This window comes from Carya illinoinensis, chromosome 9 (genome assembly GCF_018687715.1).
Source record: "Carya illinoinensis cultivar Pawnee chromosome 9, C.illinoinensisPawnee_v1, whole genome shotgun sequence".
Classification (NCBI taxonomy): domain Eukaryota; kingdom Viridiplantae; phylum Streptophyta; class Magnoliopsida; order Fagales; family Juglandaceae; genus Carya; species Carya illinoinensis.
Window position 1 is genome coordinate 7,773,949 of NC_056760.1, and position 19,596 is coordinate 7,793,544.

At 37.4% G+C, this 19,596-nt stretch overlaps 2 protein-coding genes across 7 annotated transcripts; both read left to right on the plus strand.

The window, feature by feature from the left end:
* Window positions 1-1,783: 1,783 nt before the first annotated feature.
* LOC122275975 (thioredoxin O2, mitochondrial-like) lies at window positions 1,784-6,827 on the plus strand. Of its 2 annotated transcripts, XM_043085358.1 has the most exons (7): window positions 1,785-2,136; window positions 3,142-3,207; window positions 3,395-3,445; window positions 3,598-3,677; window positions 4,754-4,798; window positions 5,988-6,082; window positions 6,602-6,827. In XM_043085358.1, the coding sequence occupies exons 1-7, from the start codon at window positions 1,872-1,874 to the stop codon at window positions 6,609-6,611; spliced, it is 612 nt and encodes a 203-aa protein (XP_042941292.1). In that variant the 5' UTR covers window positions 1,785-1,871; the 3' UTR covers window positions 6,612-6,827. The 2 variants fall into 2 exon arrangements, with proteins under 2 accessions (XP_042941293.1, XP_042941292.1); XM_043085359.1 differs by lacking the exon at window positions 6,602-6,827 and having other exon boundaries at window positions 1,784-2,136; window positions 5,988-6,086.
* LOC122275974 (phenylalanine--tRNA ligase, chloroplastic/mitochondrial) lies at window positions 6,730-19,147 on the plus strand. Of its 5 annotated transcripts, none has more exons than XM_043085355.1 (12): window positions 6,730-6,865; window positions 7,259-7,677; window positions 9,839-10,029; window positions 10,886-11,092; window positions 11,181-11,298; window positions 11,800-11,876; window positions 16,995-17,174; window positions 17,343-17,387; window positions 17,677-17,781; window positions 18,156-18,269; window positions 18,380-18,463; window positions 18,771-19,147. In XM_043085355.1, exons 1-11 carry the CDS (start codon window positions 6,861-6,863, stop codon window positions 18,428-18,430), a joined length of 1,512 nt encoding a protein of 503 aa, XP_042941289.1. In that variant the 5' UTR covers window positions 6,730-6,860; the 3' UTR covers window positions 18,431-18,463; window positions 18,771-19,147. The 5 variants fall into 5 exon arrangements, with proteins under 5 accessions (XP_042941289.1, XP_042941290.1, XP_042941288.1 ...); XM_043085356.1 differs by having other exon boundaries at window positions 18,788-19,147; XM_043085354.1 differs by having other exon boundaries at window positions 18,821-19,147.
* The last annotated feature ends 449 nt before the right edge of the window (window positions 19,148-19,596 follow it).

Sequence of the window (19,596 nt, forward strand, 5' to 3'; positions counted from 1 at the left end):
ATCTATGGAACGGGGATGAGCATGATACTCAGAGAGAGAGGATGACAGGTCAAAGCTGTAGAAAAATAAATATTGAATACAACACAAGCATGCGAGTAAAAATAACGAGTTCAACCCGATCCAAAAGTTTACGTATCGGGTCAGTCGGGTCGAGTGGGTGCTGCCTTTCATGTGGGCCAGGTCAGGTTGGGCCAAAATATGATTCGAATGGGTCATTGTGCAGGCTTAGTTATTGGAGAATGTTATTTAGTAAATTTATTGTGCTCTAATGACGTAGTTGACATTTATATTAAGATTTTGTGATATTCTTCGTTAATTATCTTGGAATATTTTGTTTTAAACAATGAGATTTTATATATAATTGAGAATTTAGAATTTATATCTGTATGCTGAGATATGATTTTAAGTGACATGTAGCCTATCTAGATATGAGGCGTTATAAAAATACATATAAAAGTATATTAATTTATGCATTTTATTTTTATAAAATCTTTTTAATCTACTTAACAGCTCTAAACACCATTACGAATTGTCTAGAGAAAATAAAAAATCAACATGTAATCGAGCACTTTTATAATCATAGGAGAAACCAAATTAGGAATAGTTTAGCTACAGGAACTAAAGTGCTACAATTGGTGAGAAAGTTGGAGGTTGCAATCGCCTTTTACTTGGCAATGATTTTGGTATCCGTAAAAAGGGAGAATGGAAAATGGACGAAAATCTCTTAAAAGCAATACTTTCTGTGAGAAAAAATCTAGTTGGAACATGACACGTTTTCCACTCGCAAGAAAGGGCAAAAAATTAATGTTCCACTGACCAAAGCAGTCCTTCCACCCAATCTCATCATCCTTTATATCCATAGGAAGGATGTGGCAGCCACATTGGAATTCACTTATACGTCTATATTGGGTTTTTATTTTTTTATGATATAGATAAATAATATTTACAGTCATATATAATTTTGTAAATACTATACATTAATTTTAAAAAAAGTTAATAAATATAAAATCTATGTAAAAAAAAAATTAATGTTTTAATGATTAATTTTCAATTTTTTCAATCCATGATTATATCTATCGTTACTCAATATGATTTCATCTCATCTCATATCATTTTAAATTTTTTTATCTTATTTCTTTTCTAAATATCACTCAAATATAAATACTTTTCAATTTTAAATCTTCAACTTTTTCTTTTAATTATTACTCAATCATTACAACTTTCTCCAACTTTCAAACAAAATATAAAAAATAATTCAACTTTTTCACATCCTAAAATAAAAATAATATTCAAAAGTTATATTCAAACGATATTTTAATGTAACTTTTTATCTCTAATTTTTCAAAACCCACTAAAATATCTTAATCCAAACAATTTCACTACTAAGCCAAAAATTCATAAACCGCCTCATAAATCCTTGAGCTAATTTGAGCACCTTTCTCCCCGCTCTATGTATATACCTAATAACAAGGTCAATAAAAACTATTTTTTATTTTATTTTTAGAGTTTTTAAATTTTTTTAAATTAAAATTAATTTTTTTTCAATATTTTGAAAAATAAATTATAGTATTTATATATTATAATAAGATATTAATTTAAAGATAATGAAGTACTATTTTCCCATCAGTTGGGACTAAAAATTACATTTCCAACGGTTTTTATTTTCACCACGAGAATGGGCCTTGACTTTATAACCGAAAGGATTGGGACAACCAACGAGCAGCCCGATATCTTTTTACGGCCCGTTTGTCTGCGGAAAAAAATAAAATCGAAAGAAAATGCTCCTTCTCGCTAAAACCCTAATCAGTAGTAACAAATTTCTGACTCTGAAAGGACCAGAGACAGTTGAGAGAGGGAGAGAGCAGAGAAAAATGGCGAGAAGTTCAATTCTTCGCTCCCAAGTTCTGCGCCAAGCACTTGGCTGCAACAAGCTTAGTCCAGCAGTATCTTGTAATCTTAGTTCTGGTAATTCTAGTTCCTACGAAACCCTACTATCGCCGAATCCAACCCCATCACTCTCCCATCCGAGTCCTTCTAAACCCTTCTCCTCCATCTCGTCCAATCCCACCACCGCCACGGGATTTCGCTTTTCGAATCTTCCATTCCTGCTATCCCGACCCTTTTCATCTTCCTCAGGTACCTGCATTTGTACAATGCGTTCCGTTTTTCTTCTTAATTGGTTAAATTGTGTTTATATGCACATATTCTTTTGTTTTTACCAAATTTTTATTTATTCGTTCCTATGCCCTCCCGCCCGCACACTGACACCCGTCACACCCCCTTTTATATGATCCGGCTCAAGTTATACTTTGCTAGACCCATTGTTGAATTACAGGTTCACATCCTGCTCCCGAAGAAGATGATCGTATTGAGCAGTAAAATAATTTCAATATATGTGATATTTGGCATGCATTATAAATGTGCCAAAGGCGTTTGATCATATTGGAGTTGAGAAATATTAATATGATGACAAGTTTTTGAGTGGGTGTAACATCCGGTTATATCTTGAATGCAAACCATACTTAGAAAGGGGATTCAGCTGTTAATACTTAGTATTCTCTATCATTCGGTCGAGATTAGAAAAATAAAAAGTGTTGGTTGTACCGGAAGTGGCATTGGTGGGTGTTGTGACGGAAGTTATGGTAGGAGTAGGCGGGGGTTTTTGAGGGGGGAGGGGGTGCTGGGATAAGGGAGGTGATATTGGTTGCAGTGCGGTTGAGTCGGAATGGAGGGGGAATGGACTTGGTGTCAGTGCAGAGGAAGGTGTGAAGAGATGACTAGTGTAAAGAGATACCGTGGATACAGAAACAATGGTAGCCGTGGTACATAGTCGAAGTTTTGCACAAATTCCTATATATGTCAATGTGTTTGATATTTTTTTATTCCCATGAATTGATTTTTTGTTGTTGTTTTATTGATGTTTGGAACCGCTATTTTTGCTTCAATAGTGGTTTCTTCCATATTTCATTCTCTCACATTTGGGACCCATCGTGTGAGTGAATGGTGTGGAATCAACCATGATGGGAGTGGAAAGAGCATTTCTCTTGATATAGCTTTGTGTTTTACCAAGATATATTTTTTATCCGATAATAATCCGACATCATGTTTATATCATATGCCAAATCAATGATTTGATTTCAGGTCCATCCAACATTCTTCTCATTAAGTCGGAAAATGAATTCAATAGTACACTTGGCAAGGTTCAAGGTATATACATTCCTCTTGTATATTTTTTCCACACAACAGATTTCTCACTTGTAAAAAAGTCCTATACCAAAATTAGATGAAAACAGAGACAAGAATCCTTTTGCATATGTATTCTTTGTTTGAAAAAAACTGTATTGCCCAGCTCCTAGAAAGCTTATGCAATTTTTTGCTATAATTTTTGTGGCAGACGAATCTTTGCCGGCAGTTTTCTATTTCACTGCAGTCTGGTGTGGACCTTGTAAGTTTCTAATTATTTAGGTTGATTAGTAAATAATGTGAATTAAAAGGTGCTTTATTATCTGATTGCATTCCTAGCTCTTTATTTATTTATTTATTTTTTTGTAATTCATCTTTCATTGAATTGAATGATGGGATATCCTTATTGTGCAGGCAGGTTCATATCTCCTCTCATTGAAGAGTTGAGTGAGAAATACCCTCACGTGAAGACATATAAGATTGACATTGACCAGGTAGGAAGGGGGAACTGGGATGTTTTCTTTTCCAATTTTGGTTAATTTGCATGGAAGTTACTTATCAAAAAAAAAAAAAGTTAATTTGCATGGAAGTTGGAATCATCATGTTCATCATACAATGTTTGTATAAAATCTTATGTTGACAAAAAATAATTTCAAGTCTGGAATGCAGGTATTTTGGTTTTGATCTGATGATTGAAACCATGTTATTATAGCAATTCTTGGAAACATTAGTTAAGCAATTGTTGGTTTCAATTTTATTTCAATATTTTACCTTTTTACTATATTTTATTTTTTATAAGAAAGTTCACTCTGTCCCTTTCTTCTTATTTTTCTTTTTTGTAACTAATCATTCCATCGTAAGGTAAAGCTTTTGTGGTTCTTTCATATCATTTTGAGTGGAAAAAGAATTTGAGTATCTATAGATATCGTACTTATAAAAAAGAAAGTATCTGTAGATATCTATCACAAGCTCGGCAACAGCTTCAATGTCATAAACTTGAAGTGCAAGCACAAATAGTTTTTAATCTATCATGCTGCTAAGAAATGAAGTATTTCTAGATGTAAAGTTCTCCTTAAACAAATTATACAATGGTAAATACTTTCTCGGGCTGGGTAATGCAAGGTCTTACCCTGTATCGACTCTCCTCCCTCTGGCCAAAAAAAAAAAGCAAAAAGGAAAGGAAATGTTACAGCACTAAATATTTTTTTTTCCTGAAAATTTCTTTTAATACTGTTGAAACTTATAATGAACATGTGGAAATAATGTCATTGGGACGAGTCAACACTTGTTTTGAACAAGATTCTGTTGCTGGACAGAGAGTTGCTCACAAAATGAATTGGATCATTTCAACTGAGCTTTGTATTGGAACTTCCATTAACCTTCCACTAGAATATCTGACAAAGCGATTGTATTACATCATGTTTTGCAATTTGCATGGCTGTATTGTATTGGAGTGTTATGTGCGACTTCCTCACTTGGGAGTGAAAATTCTTTATCATACCTTCTCATGCATAACTGAGGCAGACCAATTCTTTTTTTTAATAAGTAAGAAATCTTATTTTATTTGCAGGAAGGACTTGGAAGTGTATTGAGCAAGTTACAAATTACCTCTGTGGTAAACGATTTGATCTTTCATTTCTGCTTTGTGTTCTTATGCCTTTATGTGACTCCACAATCAAATTTCTGCCATGTGCCTGTACATTCTTTAATTTCATTATGGACAACATTCTCTTTCTGTCAAATTGTACTTCCTGTGTCTTAAGTTCCATCTTATCAAAAGACTGAATAAATGGTTTTCTGTTATTTAAATTATTTTGAATGCATGGAGTAGAGAGTTATTTTTTGGGGATAGCAAATAGTACAACATGATGCTAATCCACAATATATTTTTTTTCTGTTTTTTATGCGATATCATTTTCTAAAATGGGTGAAAGTGCTTGTACACGTAATAGAACAATCCCCTATGTAATTGATCTCTAAAAATATAAAATAAATACACTGCAATTGTTTTTATGGTTCTAACAAGAATTATAGGCACCTTTAGAAAACAAGCCTCAATGTAATTGCTCACCCCAAAAAAGGAAATACTGTGTAATTGTTTTTATGGTTATGGCGGGAATTATAGACACCTTTAGAACATATGGAAATATCGAGTTTTGGGGATTGGGGCTTTAGAATCCTACTAACAAGTAAAAATTAGTCCGTTTTGATCCATCGTTGTCCTATCAATCCTAGTCCACAATACCAAGTCACCAACTTCGGAGCCCCACGCCTTCAAGTAAAAGCAGTCCAGCTTGTATGGCATCCATAATTGAGCGAATCATTTGGCCTGTCCACCCATGGCTTAATGTGTTGTGCTGCCCACAGCTTGAAGCCCATGAGCATGCCAAGCACACTGGCATCTACATCTCTAAAATGTTGAAAATGACTTTCTTTATTAAAAAAAAAAAAAGAAGAAAAAAACTAAAGATGAGATTAGGGTTTGTTGGCCAAATTCTATATGTTTAAGATGAAATTTTGCCTGACGACAAGAATGGGGAGTACATATAATCTAATCGTGGGCTTAAAAAGTTGTGGTCCAATATAATTTGTATGACATTTTGAGTGTTTATACTTGGAACGTGTTTGTATATTGATGTTATATCCAATCTGTGTGATGTGGGCACATTATATGGGTTTAACCGGGTGGAAGGCATGCTGCTTTGCATAGTATCTGAGATCCCTCATCATTAAAATGTTCGTGTATTCATGTAAACATGTGTGTTACAAAGCTGAGATGTTTATTTTTTATACTTTTGCTACAGCCAACACTCCATTTTTTTAAAACGGGGAAAAAGGCTGTTGAAGTAATTGGCGCTGATGTGGCTCGCTTGAAGGATACAATGGAGAAACTCTACAAGTAATTCATTGTCGATCTACTTGAGATCATCTTTATGCCTTTTGTGTATTTGGTAATAGGGTAAACATATTTGGTGCTTTTTTAAATTGGTTCTTGCATATATGGACCTAAAATGGTCTACTCAAATTCTTTTAAATGCATGTTTAAGAAAAAGGAAAATAAAAGGTTCTGTTTAGACGTGTTTGATAATATAGGTGGCATCAAATGTGGTTTTAACTCTTATTTTTCCCAACGAATCCGATAAGTTAGATGGTTGTTGGGTTAATCATAGAACATGTTGAATCTCCTGTGTTTTGTATCAGAACTTTGACCACTGTAAAATTTGACACCTATTGAAATTTAAGAGTTATGTGTTGTTTAAAATTTAAAATTTGCTTGCCACTTGATGTACGAGTGGTAAGAGCATGAATTGAATGAGATGTTTTTTCATGTTCAGAGGAATTATCCATGCTGTCATAGTTCTAATTGGAAATTTTGGAATTTTGGCTGAGCGATTAGTTTGTGTCTTATTTTTGGCAGGACTGACTGAGGATACCAGAGGGAATGGATGGCAGAGGATGTATAATTTGATGTCTTAATAACCTTTTAAAGTAAATTCAAGAAATTAATGAGATCGCTTGGTGCAATATTATAAAAGAAAACAAAAAATTGTATGTGGTCGGTCAGGTTCACTTTGTCTTTTTGGCCAAGAGGAAAAGCTAACTTTGCCACTTTTTCGTTTATGTATGTTTATGGATTTCTGTCTCGTAACGCACCCCTTTGAAGCTGGACTATCGGCATGAGGTACTCCTAGCTTGGATCTTATTATAAGTCAGTAGATCAATGTCAACTTCGCAATTGAATCGGAAAAATAAGAGCGTCAAGGATTGAAAAAAAAAAATATATATGGGGTTGAGCTGGGAATCATAATAATGACAATATAAATAAATATGGAATGCTACACAATATTCCACACTACACATTTTATATATTAAAATATTATTTTTTATTTTTTTATATTTTTTATTTCATTTTATTCTTATTAAACATTTAAATTAATTAAATTATTTTATTTATCATCTATATATTTTATATTTATTATAAAAAAAATAAAAAATAAAATAAAATAAGTGTGGTGTGTGAAGTGTGAAGTGTGAAGGTGATAAGAAAAATTTTTCTTTGCGAAATACAATTCAGGAATCAGACCGGTCATGTAACAAGGGATTCTGAGCGATTTAAACCCACTCCCCGAGGAAAAAAAAAAAAAAAAAGAAACTTGACCCGCTCAGTTTTGATTCGACCGTATCTACTGGTCGACCCGCTCAATCTGGACGCGACCTTAAACGCTGCTAAGAGATACTCAACCGCAAATCCGGAGTATTATCAGAGGCCCTTTTCTCGTGTGAAGAGCGTCGCAATGGCCGTGCCACTTGCTCAGACTACTCTCTTGTTCAGAACTTCACTCCTCTCCAGAAATGCCCTCAGAAGCTTCACCACTTGCATTCCTTCCTCATCCTCTTCTTCCTCTTATTCTTCCTCTGAGCTTCACCGCAAGAAATGGAGGCAACCGGTGGCCTCGGTGCTCGAATTTGGTGGAGTCAAGATCGGTCGAGAAGGTAACTTATCCTCTTTCAGAAAGTTTATAATTTTTCGGTCGGGGTTGGTCCAAAATTATGAACCTTTTCGCTTAATTTATAGTGGGTATCTTGCACATTTTCAAATTCTGCACTCTCTGAACTGGTTTAGTGTTAGTTTATTTTCCTTATCTGTAAATTCTGTGATAAGGCGGTACGGTTGTAGTTTCTGTATTCAGTGAGCATTTTTGCCATTTGAGTTGGTGTAGTTTTCCTTGTTAACTGTTACGAGGTTGCCGTGCAGTACGGGGCGATTTATTTTTTCTGATTCTGTTTGATATACGACTGTGTAAAACGTTATGTTAGTCTCGGATTTTGTTAGGACGAATTTCTGAGTTGATTGCCCTGGTCACAATTTGGAAATGCAATTTCTTCAAAAAGTAGACCTCAACTTTATATCGTTTTGGCTGCTATACTGCCGAACTTTTTTTTTTTTATTTGATAAATAAACAAACTTTATTAATCAAAAACGGATGGCAAAAGCCAGTATTATAAAGAGGCAAGATGTCCTAACTAGGTAGGCACAATAGAGACAAGAAAATCATGAAGGGTCATGCCATTGAAGTCACCAGCAATAGCCCAACTATAAAGAGTTCTAAAAAATAAAACTTTAAGCTCCTCCAATGATCTCGCCTGATCTTCAAAAGTCCGTTTGTTGCGCTCTTGCCACGAGCACCACATAATGCAGAGATGGATCATCTTCCAAATAGCTTTAATAGGTTGCCGACCCCTCAAGCTTGTCCAACAAGCCAAGGCTGCCTCTACGGTTTTTGGCATGACCCAAGCCATGTCCAGTCGAGCAAAGACTTCATTCCATAGACTCCTTGCTATATCACAATGCAAAAGAAGGTGATCCACCGACTATCCGGCTCCTTTGCACATGCAACACCAGTCTGCGATAATAATCCTCATTTTTCTTAAGTTGTCGGTGGTAAGTATCTTGCCTAAGGAGGCCGTCCAGCCAAAAAAAGACACTTTGGGAGGGTCCTTGTGATGCCATATCTTTCTCTAGGGAAATTGAATATTAAGCTCTTGAGTGAGGGCCTTATAGAATGATCGCACGGTAAAAATACCTTTGCCTGCAGGGATCCACCATAGAGCATCCTCTTGTTGTCTGTTTGGTCTAATGGAGTAGATGAGGCTGTAAAAATCTACGAAGCTGCTCATTTCCCAATCTTGTGCCCTCCTACTAAAATTAATATTCCAAAGAAGTTGTCCCTCCGATGTCTCCATTACGTCCGCTACTGAGAGATCCTTGGCACTTGCCAACTGGAAAAGCAAAGGGAACAAATCTTTCAAAGCCCTGTTTCAACACCAGACATCGCTCCAGAATTTTATTCTAGATCCCGTACCCAATTGGAATTTAGTGAAGCGGCTGAAAGCCCCCCACCCTTTTCTTATGCGTTTCCATAAACCTACTCCATAGGCCCCCCTTGCTTCTCTGGTACACCAATCCCCCCCATAGGCCCCCATATTTCTTATCAATCAATAATTTCCACAAAGATTCTGGTTCCCTGGTAAATCTCCATAGCCATTTGCCTAGCAAAGCACGATTGAAAACCCTTAGTTTTCTGACTCCTAAACCTCCCCCCGTGATAGGACGGCAAACCTGCTCCCACTTAACCAGGTGAAACTTAAACTCATCCCCCAGACCCACCCACAAAAAATCTTGCTGGAGCTTCTCAATACGGGCCGCCATACTTGCTGGTATGGGAAAAAGAGATAAAAAATAAGTGGGTAAATTAGAGAGTGTACTCTTTATCACTGCTGAACTTCCATTTATGAGGATTGTGGGAGAGCCTAAAAACCATTACCAGAGTGCAAACAACTTCCATACCTGTTGGATTTATACGGCCAGTGTACTGTTTTGGTTATCTACACATAAATTCACCTTGGGTTTATGGCGGAGCTTCAGAATTTTTTTTTGTGCACTTTAATGCTTTGATTTTCAGCCATTTTACTTGATGGAAACAATGTCCATGACTTTCTTTTCTTAATCTAGAATGTAATTAGCTGTTCTTTTGTATACTTTCTGTGTACACAGGCTATGCCTATTTCATTCGTATGAATAAAATCTACTTATTACTTATCAAAAATAAATAAATTCCCCTTGGGTTGATATCTTGGGATAATGGATGTGCAGATGTGGTAAGGGATGATCCCACAAACAACGTCCCAGATTCAATTTTTTCAAGACTCGGAATGCAACTTCACAGAAGGGATCAACATCCGATTGGGATTTTGAAGAATGCAATATATGAGTATTTTGACACCAGTTATTCAAATACCTTTGATAAGTTTGATAATCTTTGCCCAATTGTATCAGTAAAACAGGTACTTATGCAAATTGTTATAATGTTTCATCACATATTGCATGTTTATGATGGCTCTCTCTTTAGCTGTTGCTGCTCATATGATGACCAGATTTGTTTATTGCACATGCAACTATGAACCATCACGTAGATTATACAGCTTGTATTCCACTTATTTGTGATGGAAAAGAATGAAATATACATTCATAAAACTTCTGGTTTCCTGCAAGATTGGACTCCCCCTTCCCCATATTGCTTTAAATGCATGGCTTTTATGTGCTCATCGGAATCTCCTGAACTTTACAATGATTTCAGACTCCTATTTTTTTGTGACATGTTTTGAATTATTATCGCTCTCTCTCTGTGTAATATCCCCATATGATAAGATTGAGGGTAGGTGGTGAATGAGATCCCACATTGCTTGGGAAGGAGAAGTTCTTGCTCTTTATAAGGTTCCAATGAGACTCCAATTGTATCATTGACTAGTCCTTTTGGAGTATAAGTCATGTGGTTTGGGCTTTCCATTGGGGCGTTACAATTGGTATCAGAGTCTATCCCAATCAGAAATGTGGGACTTGAACCGTGCCACCTACAATAGACAGGCCCGATGAGGATGTCGGGAATTTAAGGGGAATAGATTGTGATATTCCCATATGATAAGATTGAGGATAGGTGGTGCATGTGATCCCACATTACTTGGAAATGAGAAGGTCTTGCTCTTTATAAGGTTCCAATGAGACTCCAATTGTATCATTGATTAGTCTTTTTGGAGTATAGGTCATGTATTTTGGGCCTTCCATTAGGGCATTACACACACACACTCTCTCTCTCTGGTTTTCTGTTTTCTATTTTTGTGATGGTAGGTGTACTTCTTGCAGAACTTTGATGATGTCTTGGTTCCTGCTGATCATGTAAGCAGGAGTTATAATGACACATACTATATTGACTCTCAAACTGTTTTGAGGTGTCATACAAGTGCACATCAGGCAGAACTATTGAGAAAAGGACACACTCATTTTCTTGTAACAGGAGATGTCTACCGGAGAGATTCCATCGACTCAACTCATTACCCTGTGTTTCATCAGGTTTCTAATTTTTGGGTCTAACAATTAGAATTATATATCAAAGCTTCTTCTTCATTGTGTTTGATGAATTTGTTTTGTTGATATATAGATGGAAGGTGTTCGTGTGTTTCAACCAGATGAGTGGGAGGCATCTGGCATGGATGCCACATCTTATGCAGCCGAGGACTTGAAGAAATGTCTTGAGGGTTTGGCACGGCATCTATTTGGTAAACTTAAGAGTGAAAACCTTTCTGAGCAAATGCTTACAGTATAATATCAATTGCCACCGTGGTTTCCTTGGCTTAATTCTCATGCTTTCCTTGTATCTTCTTCCCCATCTAGAAGAGCGTTTTTTTGTACACTCCCTCTGTACTTGGATTGCGCCTTTTGCACCTTTAATCAATCATTATTACTTCTAAAAAATCAGTCGCCTCCATGGTGTACGCTCTTAGTACCATAAAATTATTAAGTTTGAAAAAAAAGGAAATAATTTGGAGGGAATTTCAGTTTATTTTAGGTGAGAAAAACCAGCAAAAGTTTTTTTTTGGGAGTAAAATTAAATCAATGCGGGAAATTGTTTTTGAAGTGTTTAATTCCTTAACATTCTAATAATTCTTTATACTTCCTTAAAACTCTAATAATTCTTTATAATTTCTGTTCTTAGGCTTGTTTTTTATTTTGTAGAATGTGTTTAGACCCTGTGATTTAAAATTTGCTAAAATTATCAGGTGCTGTGGAAATGCGCTGGATTGATGCTTATTTCCCATTCACCAATCCGTCATTTGAACTTGAGATATACTTTAAGGTATGCCATTCTATAACCTTATACTGCCTTTCTGAGGAACTCTGCTCGTTTCTTCTGTACAGTCCCTTCTTTTTCTTTTTCTTTTTCTTTTTTGATAAGTAATAAGAAATTTTATTTATATGAAGAAAGACGTAAGCCAGGTACACCGGAAGTAAACATGTGAATACATCGCTTTAAGAACTAGATACCGTTACAAGGAAATCATGGAAGCTGAGACCTTTAAAATCTAAAGCAATGGCCCACGTATATAAAATATTCCATAAAAAACTTCTAAACTCTTCTACAGAGCATTCATGATCCTCAAAATGTCTATCATTTCTTTTACTCAAGATACACCAAAGAATACAAATGGGGGCCATCTTCCATATCGCTGCAATCTGTGCTATCCCTGAGATCCCTCTCCAACTTGCAAGTAATTCAACTACCCTTCCTGGCATTGTCCATGCTAGTCCCATTCTGCTAAAAAAATGATTCTATGTATCCCGGGCAAACTCACAATGTAGGAGTAAATGGTCCACTATTTCCCCATTGTTTTTACACATAGACCACACCTTCTTAAGTTATCAATGGTTAGGATCTTCCCAAGGACTGCTGTCCAAACAAAGAACACAGCCTTGGGAGGTGCCTTACTCCTCCATATGCTCTTCCACGAAAAGTTGGGCGAATGTTGGGCTGTAAGTGTCTCATAAAAAGAACCAAATGAGAATTTCCCTTTCCTAGAAGGTCTCCAAACCAACTTGTCTTCAGTTGTAACAGCAAGATAAATGCTATGGAGCATGTTAAAACATTCCACCAGCATACCATCTTCCCAATCATGAGCCTACCTAGTGAGATTGATGTTCCACGCTTGGGAATCATGTGTAGAACCCCGCAAGTCAGCCACCATCACTTCTTTCTCCCTTGAAATTCTGAAAATAGTGGGGTAAGATGCCTCAAGAGTCGTGTCTCCCACCCACACGTCATTCCAAAAACTATCCTCTGGCCATTCCCCATACACAGCCTGGTGTAACTAGAAAATACCACCCAACCTTTCCTTATTTGCTTCCATAACCCCACACCATATGCCCCCCTCCCCTCATTAGAGCACCAACCCTCCTTGCACTACCATGCTTCGCATCAATCACCCCTTTCCATAAGGCCTCCCTCGCATAATTATAGTGTTACAATCATTTTCCTAGTAGGGTCTTATTAAATACCCTCACATTGTGAACCCCCAAACCACCCTCTCTCAATGGTGTACACACCTTATCCCATCCAACTAAATGAAATTTAAACTCCTCACCTAGACCACTCCACAAAAAGTCAGGTTGAAGTTTTTCAATCTTTGAAGCAGTGCTAGCTGGAAGGGGAAATAGAGACGAAATTAGTGGGGAGGTTAGATGAAGTACTCTTACTAAGTATGATCCGTCCCCCCTTAGATAAATACAACATTTTCCACCCGGCTAGCCTACGCTCTACTTTTTCTATCACCTCTGCCCAAATTGTCTTAGCTTTAAAATATGCACCTAATGGGAGTCCAAGATACTTCATGGGCAACGAAGAGACCCCACACCCCAAGATGTTGGCCAGCCCCCGAATGTTTCTTACATCCCCCACCGTTACCATCTCCGTCTTTGCGAGATTTATCTTTAAACCAGAAACCACTTCAAAAAAAAGTAGAATGGCCTTCAAAGATTGAATATGCCCTACATTATCATCACAAAACAGCAATGTATCGTCTGCAAATAGAAGATGAGAAATAATATTTTCTGTACAGTCCCTTCTGTTATGGCCATTTCATTAAAATATTTTCTTGCCAATCTGAAAATGCCAGGAAAAAAAAAAAAGGTGTATAAACTCTTCTTTTCTTCAGGGATCTTTCTGATTTTCTTTTGTTGCAAAAATTTAATAAACAAGTACTGATATGACATGTGGTTATGCCAATAAATGATATAAAATATGAAAGTAACATAAACAACAGAAGATTAAGTAGCTTAAATAATATGGCCTTAGTCTTCGTGGTATGTTCCCTCTAGGTCTAAGGTTCAAATCCTCATGGGTGCAAACAATTTTTAGGGGTCATCAAACTGGGGAAATATCCCCTTGAATTACCCGAAGTGCACTTGCGGGAAATTGCTTGTCGAGGGCCTATGCACCTCGGGATTTGTTGGGACTTTGTTCTCGGACACCTGGTCCCAATAAAAAAAATGATACGAGTTCTGTTTCTCCAGATTTGATATACAGAAACAGTCTCCAATGTGTTCCAACCCCATTATGTCCTTTTTCAGTTGAACATACATGTATTACACCCCTTTCTCATGGGTTAATTTACCATATTGTACACAAACAAAAGAGTATTGCATTTATTGTTATAATGTATATTTCTAATAATGTTGGATGCTTGTGGGTCATGCTTTCTCTTTCCAGCTAGAGGCAGATGCATGCGAACTCAGGCATAGTCGTGTTAGTGTACATTTGTGTTGTACACTAATTTAGAACGCATATGAAGCCATGCCCTTCTTTCTAGCTTGGGGATTCAGAAAACTTGTACTATAGGTTGGGGCTCAAGTGTCAATTTATGCAGCTTAGCCTGATACTCATGATTTCAGAAAATTTTCTTTTCCTTTTCCTGCTAGTAAAAAATTCGCCTGCTCGTGTCTTGATGTGGCAAAATAGGGTTATTAATGTGAGATCACTAATCTTTCCTGGCTCTTGACTAAAGGAGCCAGCTGCAATACGTTGTATTGAATAAAGTACAACCTGCAGTGGTGCACCTGGTGCTGCTTGGATCCGTACAACTCCTTATATCTGTGGGAACAAATAAGCTGTAGGAGGATATTTGATAGTGCAACCGTATACATTGGTGCTTCAGAGTGCTAAGTGATTATGTTAGTCTATGTGATGACCTGATGTAAAGAAATCTCAAATGAGCTGAATCTTGATTCCAACTAAATTGCAGTCAGCTATATGCATCCCCTTTCCTGCCAACTGTGAACTCTGGTGTTAAAATGTATCTGTTTTTCCATTCTATTGTGATAAGGTCATAGGCTCTATAATTCTAGCTAGGCTGATTTTTTTTAATCAGTACAATTCTAGCTAGGCTGTTGCCTATAAGTTCTAAGGAAATCATTATTGCAACAATTAACATAACTAAGTAATTTCTATCTTGATTTTAGAGGCTTTGATATAATTATTTTGTATCAATGAATATTTCATTTTCATTTCTTGAAGGCCAAAACCTTTAGTTACAGGTCTTGATTAGATCTTATCAAAAGTTTCCTCATAGAGCAATAAAACATTATCAGTGCCACACATGCATGTTTATTTTTTGGTGCATTTAGGAAGGTGTATTTATAGGCACTAAGGCTTATGGCATTTGCTAGCTGACCAGGGACCATAAATCTATATACTCTATAATTTGCTTGGGTCCGCTGTTGAAGTGATTGCTTGAGCTGGTACCAGCTGTATTATCACATACTATGTACCTATCAAAAAAAAGTATATCACATACTATGTACCTATCAAAAAAAAGTATTATCACATACTATTTGGACAGGAAAAAGTATTGGCATCAGCCCCTGTTTGGGAGCAGCCCCTGCACACCTTAGGTGTCATAGAGTAAAATGACCAAAAACACCCCACAACAAAACCTCTCCCTCTCTCTACCTTGTGTGTCGCCCAAGCCCCCCCTGCCCCTGCCCCTCCTCTACCCCCACCACCCGGCATCGGCATCCTCTCCCCCACCCCCACCCGGCGTCCATCTAGGCCAAATGAGAGATGCGATGGAGAGACCCATTTCAGGTTGTGAGATGCGATGGAGAGGGAGGAGAGGGTTGCCGTGACTTGGGTTCGACGGTGGGGGTTGTTGGGAGGTCGTGGGGCTCGGTGGTGGTGGCTGGGCTGGCGTACAACGGCGGCGGCATTGTGGCTAAGTTCATGTAAGACCCATTTCGGGAGAGGAGAGGGGGCTGCGCGTGGGGGCTGCCATGGACGCTCGAAGGTGACTAGAGGGTCGCCGGTGTGAGGGAGAGCTGGTGAGGTGGTTGGTGGCGCTGCTGGGTGGCTGACAGTGGCAGACAGAGGCTGAACGCGATGCGGATTGCTTGGCTGGGCTCAATGGTGGTGGTTGGGAGGGAGGAGTATCCGGTTGGGGGCTACCGTGGAGGCTTGATGTTGGCCGGCTTGAGGGGGAGCTGATGGTGGTGGCTGGTGACTGCAGGTGGCGCACGGCGGAGCTGGGTGAGTTGAGAGAGGGAATCGGGTAGGAGGGAGGGGATGCACATCGGTCTTGTTTTAAAAAAAAAAAAAAATTACATGCAAGGTGTGCTACGGATCAGCCGTGAACAGTGGCTGATCCGTAGCAAACCTCTTTGGACAGAGAAAAATTCTACTCATTATCCCCACACATCACATTTATTATTTTTTTTTTAATTTTTTTCTCTTACCAAATGTGTGGTGTATGAATAATGAGTAGAAGAATTCAATTAGTTTAAGAAGAATAAGACCAAAAAAAAAAAAATAAGTGTGGTGTGTGGGAATGATGAGTAGCAATGCTCTTGGACAGAACTGTTCATCTATTTCATGAAAAATAGGAAATAGTCACAAGGCATTGTTGCTTCTTCTGAAAGGTCAGGCCACAGGAGATCTTTGGGGTGGCCGTAGAAGTCAAGTTTCTTTAAATGGTTCCATTTGAACCATTGGTGATTGCCTTTTCTTATTCTTTTTACTGTTGCTAAGACTTATATTCCTTCTCTTACTTGGAAAAAAGACCTTTGAAGCATTAACAAATTGGCACCTGACCTAAATAAAGGATTAAAGTCTCGCAGTTACTGAATTACAAGGTCTTATACTTAGCTTGGTTTCTGCTTAATTTATTGAGCATTTTAAGCAATATATATTTTTAGCTAAACTCAACTGTGGTTTAATTCCAAATCCTAACTAAATAGGGGTCAGCTCTATGTCTAAGTTAACTTGTTGAGTTGGAAAATAATTTTGTGGCCACATAATGTATTTTGAAAGTAATGGCTATTATTTGTGTAGAATTTGCCATACCATTGAATATATACTCTATTGCTACTGTTTTCTTTTTTCTTTAAGCACTGCATATAATTAAGCATCCCATGCCCAATATTATGTCAGGAGAAATGGCTGGAGGTTTTGGGTTGTGGCGTGATGGAACAAGAAATCTTAAAGAGAGCTGGCAGAGTGAATAATGTTGCCTGGGCTTTTGGCCTCGGCTTGGAGCGATTGGCAATGGTTCTATTTGACATACCAGATATCCGACTTTTCTGGTCAAATGATGAACGATTTACCTCGCAGGTCTTTCCTGAATTCATCAAATGAAAATGTTTTATGGTTTTCCTCTCCCCTGCTGTTATGTTAGTTTGTGAATTAAAGTCTTCTTTATAATTTAAATATCTGAATCCCTGATTGCATACTTGGTATCCATAAGACTTGAGTACCTAATTTAGAGCTTTTAGCTTACAGTTTTCCAAGGGCCAGCTGGGAATCAAATTCAAGCCATTTTCAAAGGTATTATTGACTTTTTTTCCTTCGGTGTCTAATTGAAAATTTTTTGACAGAAGTGTCCTTGTTTATGAGGAAAGGTGCTACAATATTGTTTTTGTTTTTATATTGCTTTGTGCATCATGTGCATGGAGTTCTTTCAGTAAACAAAATTTACATGTGATTCTTTTGTTTACAAGCATTGACCGACTTACTTGCTAACTAGGTTCTAGGCATCTTACTACTTGTCAGAAAAGGTTCAGTACATCTAATGCTACTTGTAAACACATTTTGAAATTATTGTATTCTTTTGCAGTATCCTCCTTGTTACAAAGACATGAGCTTTTGGATCAATGAATCGTTCACTGAAAACAATTTATGTGAAATTGTCAGAGGAGTTGCTGGAGATCTTGCTGAGGAGGTATGTCTTTAGATGTCATACCTAGCAAAACTTTTCTACGACTCTAGACCTAGTTAGCAATTGCAGGGGCATGAATGGATGTGGAATCAAGCTAAATATGAAATTCAATATATTCTCTTAAGACCTACCAAGCCATTGGATATCATGGGCAAGTTGGGAATTATCTTGTTTATGTCCATCTCTGTACCCTTTGAAATTAGTAAATATAATGCTTTCATTAGTCCTTTAACCTTGTTCCCCAAAGGACTCCAGAGCATAGCTTAACATTGGTGTCTCGAGGGAGGAATGGATCTTATACTTGGATAAATTTCTTCTCAGCCAAAATTGAAATTTGGCCCCGAAGCTTGTCATCAAACCACATTTTTTACTCTCAGGTGCTTTTGATAGACAATTTCACCAACAAGAAAGGAATGACCAGTCATTGTTATAGGATTGCATATCGATCCATGGAACGTTCACTCACAGATGAGGAAATTAATGAGTTGCAGGTATTATGATATGGTTTGTAGACATTTCCTCTTGTTTAGTGTGTTTATAGTGAAGAAGACTAATAATCTTACCAAAAAAAACCTCAAACTAAATGTAATTTTGTATGCAGTGGAATGTGAGGGACCAGGTGCAGAGCAAGCTGAATGTTGTTCTCAGATGAGCGTTTCTGATGCATTGTGCAAGCTTATATCATGTATATTTCCTCATACCACATGCTAATTTACAGCTTTTACCGTCTTCTTTAGTCGTGATTTTGCTTTGCAATACACAATTTTGAGTCAATAATGACAAGCAAAGCACCCACAGAGTGAAGGGGACCTGAAAGCACCCACACTTAAAATTTCTAAGAACCATGATCTTATGAGTTTGATTGCAATCACCTTTTTCGAGACAAAAGCGCTTATTCGGAACCATTTTGTGATTTCACGTGTGGCCTCTATTAACTGTGGGGCAAATTGACCGAACTTTTATAATGGACCATTACAACTCTGTAATTGCAGTGTTTTTCACTTAATAGATGGACCATTACAACTCTACCCATTTTTCCCAGTTCTCTAATGCGAGTAAAAAGCTTTCTTTCGACCAGATCTGGGGCTGAGTAATCTGTAGTTCGGCAGCGTCAAGGCACTCAAGTCCCCGCCACACATGCACCCATCATTGCATCAATTGGGTTCTTCGCTTCTTTTGACATCTATTCCTTACCTTTTCCATCATTTGAATGAGATTGGATGTCTTTAAGCGGGAGCCACCATTGACGTATGCACATTTATCCGGAATTCTCATCAACTGCCTTATTTCAGACAACCTTGGTGCACATTTTATTGCTGTTGGATATTCTTTCAGTAGTCAAAACAATATTCAAGAGGACTTCTTTTTTTGTTTTTTGTTTTTTGTTTTTTTCAGTTGATATGATTTGCTCATAGAAAAGAAGAACAAAAAAAAAAAAAAAACTAATCCGTAGTTCAGATTGGAGTGATTTTGGGCCCGACGGTATTGCCTTTGGGGTTTCTAATTTCCTGTTTTTCGACTGGATCTGACTACATTATTCCCCGAATGCCTGGAGAATGCTCTTGTACGCCGTAAAAATTTGAATCCACACATTTGAGTTAGCAATCTGGATGAATGTCGAATTTGTGACCAATTATTCCTTGGACAAGGTGTTCTTGCCACGATGATAAGAAATGGTAGCTGACTTAAGCATATTCCCCACTTTTAGTAGAAAATGAAAAAACATCCTCTTTTTTAATTTTTGTTAGTTAAAGGCTCCTTTGGCTTGGGCTACACACTGTCAAATGGAATTCGATCGATTGTAGTTCTTTTGTGCAA

Bases quoted from the DNA above. Each gene is read 5' to 3' on its own strand.
- LOC122275975 (XM_043085358.1), top strand. From the start codon at position 1,872: ATGGCGAGAAGTTCAATTCTTCGCTCCCAAGTTCTGCGCCAAGCACTT. The intron at 3,446-3,597 runs GTAAGTTTCTAA...CTTATTGTGCAG, and splicing joins TGCAGTCTGGTGTGGACCTT to GCAGGTTCATATCTCCTCTC. The intron at 3,678-4,753 runs GTAGGAAGGGGG...TTTTATTTGCAG, and splicing joins ATAAGATTGACATTGACCAG to GAAGGACTTGGAAGTGTATT.
- LOC122275974 (XM_043085355.1), top strand. The intron at 7,678-9,838 runs GTAACTTATCCT...ATGGATGTGCAG, and splicing joins AGTCAAGATCGGTCGAGAAG to ATGTGGTAAGGGATGATCCC. The intron at 18,270-18,379 runs GTATTATGATAT...TTTTGTATGCAG, and splicing joins AGGAAATTAATGAGTTGCAG to TGGAATGTGAGGGACCAGGT.